Here is a 7,611-nt window from a genome sequence, read left to right on the forward strand (position 1 = left end):
GATACATAGTGTGATCAAGCATGGAAGCCCGCTCCATTTGATATTTTTCTTTTGAAAGTGACATTTGTGCAGCATGACGGGAACTACCAACATCAAGTAAATCCTCTTTGCAACACTCTACGACAGCTGGATAGATAGGAAGGTGGTAGAGGTCACTCCAACTACCTAGAGTATGGCCATCATGAATGGAGTAAATATGTATCGTAACCTCGTCACCTTCATTGGACAATTGAACTTGAATTTTGAATAATCAACCACACCTCTTCAATGTCCTTAGCCTTCTTATCTTTCCAACATGCTTTGTCTTTCCACCCCTATGACATTTGTATTCAATCGTAACGCTTGAAAGAAGATGTTTCCTTGAAAATCGCACCATAACCAACCTTACTTTGTGCTCAATCATAAGATGATCTAATTGCATGTCCAAATTAGCCCGTGTTGTATGTATTTCATATGATGGAGCCCTTTTGAGATCAAAGGTACCTTGAGTGACCACATTGGTCTTCCTTTGGTGGCCACATCCACATGATATGGCATATTCTTTGATGAAGGACAACGGAATTCCACCACGCTTGAGATCAATAAACCAAGTTGACTGCAAGGTATTGATTGTGGATGTGAGATCTCTATGATGGGGTAAGCCTTCCATACAATATGTTTCTTTCACAATAATTTTCCAGTCCTCAACACAAGGAATCTTAAGCAAAGGATCTGATTTGAGACAAATAAAAAGTTCCCTATTGCATCCTCCTCTCACACACAACATGTCTTTCATTCTTCGCCACTTTTTGAGGTCAAGCAACCCTCCATGATCGCAAGATTTTAGTGTGTCCAAGGATGGGGATATGTCTTCTTTCAAGGTTTTAATCATCAATGCATATGCATCTTTAGTGAATGTGAAATACCTTGAAGATATATGTGCAACCATGTTGACCAATGTTTCACCCTCCACATTGCAAAGGTTGTGGTCAAACTCCATGGACCTAGCTTCATGCACCCCGGCTTCATCTTCACTTGAGCTGCTAGAGTAGCTCTCCTCACCCTCAAAGTCTTTGTTGTCTTCACTTTCAATGTACCATTCCATTGTGTTGTGAGTGAGAGAGAGGTTGAAAGAGACAGGGAATAGGTGAAAGAAAGGAAAAGGAAAAAGAGAATCACATCGAAAATCCGCAATATGCTCATAATCCGTCGACCCGAATTAACATATTTTCTCGAATTTACAAAGGTGACCTGAATTTACCAACATCGCACTTCCAACCAATTGATATATAACGTGTAACATGATAAGCTTTTTATCATCATATTTTAAAAACACCCTTAAAATACACATGTACTTTTACAGACATAGTTATCCTGCTCCAGTTCCCAAAGCTGATCTCACGTCACTCACATTTATCGACTCCACCCCCACTCGAATTTACTAATTTTCCCAAATTTACAAAATGCCATCGCGCTCCGATCTACGGCCCTCATTTGTAGATGTGACTCCCGACCCTCCTCCCCCATTGATCCCATTTGAACATGCCCGTGCAAGATAGTGAGGAGGCCAGTCCACCCCGAGTTGCCCCAGTTCACCCTGAGTTCACGCCCCCTAGTTCGCCCCTAGTTCACCTTGAGAATCCAACGGCGCTCAGAAAACCCGCCTCTTTCCAGCCTTAGATCCCTCCTGAACTAGACGTGAGTTTTTCTGCCCCTTTGCCCGACTAACCCTCTTACCTCCTCTTGGGCGAAGCTTTCTGCAGGTCTGAGGCATGGCGAAGCTTTTGCCAGGGCATAATACAAATGATGCATTCGACTCCCAGCCTCTTACTGCGTTACTGGATTTTGTCAACACTCAGTATCCCACTGAAGACGTTTTGCGAATGGTTTTACGAAAATGGGGCATAGATCTTGACACGCAGGCTATCGACTGGAGCGATCCTCAAAAGATTATTGACGGCTTGACAGCTTGCACAACCTTGGGCGAGGTTCTTCGCCTTTTCCCTGATGAAAAACCAATCAATGATAATATAAGGCAGTTGCGTGAGCAAATTTTGATGCAGGACATGGAAGCTGCAAAGCTTGCCTGGGAGATCAAATATATTGTTTCAGAGAAGGTGCTTAACCTTGTGGCAGATCAGTTGAAGGATTTTGCAAGCCAATGGGACGGTCACCAGTGGTATGCACCGCTTACTGCGTTGGTTCAGAGTAGTGGCTGGGGCAAATCCCGTTTGATATGTCAGATGTGGAGGATGGGCTTTTATGTGGTCTACATATCGTGCATGAAGGAGAGTCAGAGTGGTTTCCCTAGACGCACTGGAGAGTTGGCAGACATTATGCAGGGCCCCAAGTCTACTGAGTCAACCTTTGTGGCACTTGTCGTTAGTATATTGGCAGTCCTCAATCAGCACCCTGGCATGGCATGTGAAGAATGGATGGCGGCACAGGAGAAAGATGATGCCATCCAGCATGAAATTCTTGCCGTATTCCAGACCATGAAGAAATCAATTGGAGTCATAACGGATAAGCCATACATTGCTGCAGAAGAGGACCATAAAAAATTCTGCCAGGTAGAGATAGACAAGCTGAAGCAGCGTGGTGCGAGGGTTTTACTGTGTGTAGATGAGGCTGGAGAGCTAGGTGACAATTTTCTAAAGTTTAGGAGGTCATTGAGGAGTATGCCGAGTGGTGATAGCTTTTTTGGCATAGTGCTTGGCACAGACAGGATAGTGGCCGACCTAGCAGCAGCACAAGAGGATGATCCGAGTGCACGCGCGAGATTGGCCACCCATTTCAATGTCTTTCATCCCATTTACTTGATTGGGAAGAGTGACATTTTTGCTCAGGTTGGAGCCGGTAGCAGTGACATTACAAATCCATGTAATGCGATACGATATGGAAGGCCGCTTTGGGCAGCATACTATGACTCAGTGGGTGTGATTGACAAGCTGGATGCGACCCTTCAACTTGCAATGAAGAAGCTGCTGGGGAAGGACATAAATATTGCAGAGACAGGGTGGGTGAACCAAGACATCGCAATAGCTGTGTTTGCCTGCATCGTGGGGCTAGATGTGGTTGCGTGGGGGGCACTACCACAGGAACTTGTGGCCAGACACATGAGAACCATTGTCTGCATCTCAAAGGATAGAAGAAGAGTGTACACGTCAGCTGCTGCAGAGCCGGCTCTTGCTGCTGCTGCTGCTATGTTGCTGCATGCCAAGAATGATGCTTTTCTTGCTATGTTCATAGACAAGCTGACGGAAGTGTGCAAGGATGGGCTGGTGCTCGAAGGAATCAGGGGGGAGATTGTAGCCAGGATTGTTATCATCTTGGCCATGCATGAGTGCACCAAGAGCGATAATTACATCAAAAGTGTCCCCTTGGCCACCTTCTTGGAGACCATGTTCGGGGGCAAGGTTGTGCAGGACTTGAAGGATAATTGTGTTAACTTGGAATCCACCCTCTTCTTTAATTGTTTCATCCCCACCTCTCTTCCACCTTCTCCACAGCTATTAGATGATTACTTTGTTAGGTGTGCAGCCCTTGTTGCAAGAAGAAAGGAGCATGTTCTGGACTTTGCAGTTCCTGCCCGTGGTGGTCTGCTGGATGTAGGAGCATCGGCTGCCCTTTCTGCGCGTTCTGTGTTGCCAAGAGCTGCAAAGAAAAAGAAGGTCAACCTCCAGCCTTTGCATCATAGAATTTCTTTCCTTGGACAGGTGAAGAATCAGAGGGATGAGAGGTTGGATCATCCTCTTGAACTGCTTTTTCAAATTGGAGATAGAGGGGAGGGTGAGAGAGTGAAAGTTGAGCACACCACAGTGATCGTGAAAGGGCTAGAAGGTTTCCAGCACCTCAAGTCTGAGAGGATGAAAGCGGCAAATATTCTTGAGAAGTTGAGGATCCTCTCTAGGACTTGTGAGGATGTGTTCAAGGATGCTTCTGACAAGGAGAAGGATGTCTTGCGGGAATTGATACCACTTGGATTTGACTCGCAGAGATGTCATGCAAGTGGAATATGAATGAAATTTAGTCTATAAAATAGATTCATTTTGTACTTCGAGAACTGGTTTTCTGAAGCTTTCTTACTTTGAGTTTTGTTGACTGATTTCTTTAAAAAGGTTGGCAGTCGTCACTTTTGTGTACTTTTGAGTACGAGTTGTTTTATGTGTCTTGTGCTTTGTTCTTGCGCTTTGTCTTTTGGCATTTTCCGTGATTCGTATCTTCATGAAGGCCTTATTGTTTTATGTCAGTAAATTGCCCAACGGGGGAAAAAAATTTAAAATTGAGTCAAATTGGAATTCCTAGAAGACCTTGTAGCATAGTTGGCACATTGTACGGTTTCTATTTAATTAAATAAGCAATAAGCATATATATGTGTGTGTGGGGGTGGGGTTGCATGTGCACACGTTTAAGATAGATAGAGGTAAGAGAGAGCGAGATGAGGCGGGTAATGAGATGAAGGGAGGGATTAAGATCAAGAGGTATAAATTAGGATCAAGGGTTTTGAAATGTAATTTTCTCTCACAATCTATTCTTGTAGCACAATGCAAGGGATAATGCAACTTTATTCTATCTCTTTGAGTTCTCTTCTACATTACAGCTCCAGCCCTAATTGTTTATGGCGCTTGGTGTTTTGGTGGCTTTGGTTGTTTGTCTTTCTCATCAACTGTTATGTCCTCACCACTTTAGGTCTTATGTAATACATGCATGTAGAAGATAAGTGGTGGACCTCTCTACTCATATCCCATCCATAGTGATAATATTCCAGGCCTAGCTGTACCCTTAACTACACACCTATGTATACTAAGGTGACAACCATATGGCCTTTTGGAAAGAAAGACCTCTATTCAAGCATAGAGTGGTGCCTAATTAATATTTTTGCTTGTTAAGAGTTATCTTCATTTATGGATGACAATTTGGCTCCACTAGAAGGGATAGATTATGCCTGGGTGCCAGAACAAGAGTGTATTATGCTACAGCTAGACTTTGATTCCACTAGGGATTGTAGTGTGTTATTTGGGTTGTGAGGTTGGGCTAGACTTATCCCTTTTGCAGTAGACAAATCCCCTCTTCCTCTTTATACGGAGGAAACTGGTTCATTGGAGTTACGTACGTCTCCCTCTTGCTTGGGAGGTCATCACACTCTCTCAATCTTAGGGAGGCTTATGCATCATTGACCCAACACGTTGTCGTGCTGTGACACGTACATAGTGGGAACACATGTTACAAGATCTATTTTGTAACTTTTTAGATACATAATTATCTTTTCTATAATGTACATATGCATATTTAAGTATAATAATAAGCTTTCTATCTCATCCTATTATTTTTCTCAAGGGTAACCTATCCTTATTTTACCATCAGAAAATAATATGGGAAAAGCTCAATAGCTCCGTCTCTTTAACTTGGGGCAAAAAACATTGATTCTTTATTTCTACTATCTCATTATCATCTCACACCTTAGATAGATCCTATATCTACGGTAAACTCCAATATATATATATTCTATGTATTTTTTATACTTTTTTTATATTTCTTTTTAAATAGCTACTAGGAAGGAATCAAATCCTAGTGGGACACTAGGTGGCATGATTTCTAAGATACACTTATTTTAATGCATTATTGCAAGCATGATTACAACACTTTGTCAAGGAGCAATGTCATGCTTTCATATGGCATGAGGTGTCCTTTGGAATTAAATGAAAGTTTAGGCTAAGGGGACCACGGGAAGACTTTTGTTGCCAGAAATGGACCTTATTTTGATGAATTTTTTACACAAGGTTCCAATCCGAATTGGAAAATGATTTTAAAATGAAAATCGTAGCTAATGAGCTGAAGTTTTTGCTCATATTTTTACTTTTTTATTTGGAGCTACGATTGAGGAGATATGATCAAAATACTGAACCCCAATCTGTCCACATTATGCAGGGACAGCTCATTTCCAATTTTTCCAATTCCTATTCACACTCGCTCCTCTCTTTTTGTGTAAATCCTTGGGGGTTCCCTTCACCTATAAAAGGAGACCTCTTCTTCTTTGAAAGAGGAGATGAACTCAAGCATTCAAGCCATTGATGATAGGAATTCTTGAGGGAGTGAGTAGTAATGCTTAATTGTACTTAGCCCTATTACCATAAGCCCAAGCCTACACTTTCTCTTAGAGGAAGACTAGCCATTCTTGTACGCTATCCTTGGAAGATCAACTCTAATCAAAGAAGGTGTTGTACTTGGCGTATCAATCAAAGTAGAGTGCTCCCCTCTTCTTCTCTCTCCATCAATAATGGTACCGAAGGGTTTGTCAAGTAAGATGTGTTCTACATTGATGTTTTCTTGATTTCTTGTTGTTTTCTTTTTCATCTCTAATCTGACATATATATATATATATATATATATGTATCTAATCTCATCTCCTTAACCAAACCTATCTCTCTCATTCTTAGTAATTCATCCTCTCTGCAAATTCTAGGTTCTCTTTTCTACAGGTACATCTCTCCCCGCAGTATCCTTATTGCCTACAGGCAAGAATAGGGCTTGGGAGGGAAACTTCTCATCTCTTCACTTCTCTCATATCTATATTTCTCACATACTATCCTACATGAATAACCCACATGATGACCATTTCTATCGCTTTCACTCTGTACGATCTATTAGAATTAACGTATGGATTAGCCGAATAATACACTTTCAACAACGTATAGTGTTTCTCTTTGGCCCAGAAAGGCTTAATGAAATACTTCTATCACCGGATCCCATCATACTACCTCTCATAGACTATAACTTTTCTTTTGACGTAAGCGTAGTTATCTTGCTATGAACCAAGAGGATTTGTACACACAATTAATCCCAATCACTAGACAAAATATATATATTATGGTAAGCACAAAACTACAACTCCAAAGAACAATTCGTAGCCTATTTGGTCAGTCAAGATTGAATGCCATTAACTAATCTATTAACCCTTTCATATTACCCATGATACAATATGACCATAGCCTTGATGTTTTCATTTTCGTATTGTTTTGACATTCTCTTTTGTGTTCTTTCTTTGTGTGTGTGAGTGCAAGAGAGAAAGAGTGAGTCTTCTTTGATTGCACTTCTTTCCAAACCCTAGTCTTCATGGCATCTATCGTTTTACTCCTTCATATAGTTTTTGTTGAGTTCTCTCACAAACTCTCACAGCCATAAGCCCGGTGCTTTCCTGGCAAGACTGCAAATTTCTCAACATATTTTTGGTGAACCAGACGCGAAACTGCCAGGGTGAGATTTTGTGGATAACCATGGGTGATCATGTTGAGCAACAGGGTATGCATTTTGACCCAGCAACAATGCAAATGTTTCAAGCATTTGCAATGTTAATGCAACAACAACATGCCATTGAAAGAAGGGAGATTTGAGCAACGAAGGCCATACAAGCAGTCGTCAATAGAATGGATCAGTTCAATGGCAAAGATGTAACCAAGTACTTACGCGAGTATGTGAAGGAGATGGAGCTGCATCGCGTGTCAGAAGGTGATATGATTCAAAGCTTTGAGCTAGTTGTTGCTCCAGAAATTAGAGAGGATCTTAGGGTAATTAAAGATGGGCATGGGAGAAATTGGGAAGAACTCAAAGTAGCTTCAAAGGAGGAATATTTCA

General features: G+C 41.6%; 1 protein-coding gene across 1 annotated transcript; it reads left to right on the forward strand.

Moving 5' to 3' along the window:
• Positions 1-1,608: 1,608 nt before the first annotated feature.
• Positions 1,609-4,121, forward strand: LOC147442735 (uncharacterized). Its single transcript, XM_086528808.1, has one exon. It carries the CDS (start codon positions 1,752-1,754, stop codon positions 3,996-3,998), a length of 2,247 nt encoding a protein of 748 aa, XP_086384934.1. The 5' UTR covers positions 1,609-1,751; the 3' UTR covers positions 3,999-4,121.
• The last annotated feature ends 3,490 nt before the right edge of the window (positions 4,122-7,611 follow it).

Source organism: Adiantum capillus-veneris, chromosome 14 (genome assembly GCF_014529385.1).
Source record: "Adiantum capillus-veneris isolate H3 chromosome 14, ASM1452938v2, whole genome shotgun sequence".
Lineage (NCBI taxonomy): Eukaryota > Viridiplantae > Streptophyta > Polypodiopsida > Polypodiales > Pteridaceae > Adiantum > Adiantum capillus-veneris.

What these genes read in the sequence shown, in the direction of transcription:
- LOC147442735 (XM_086528808.1), top strand. Translation starts at nt 1,752, where the DNA reads ATGGCGAAGCTTTTGCCAGGGCATAATACAAATGATGCATTCGACTCC.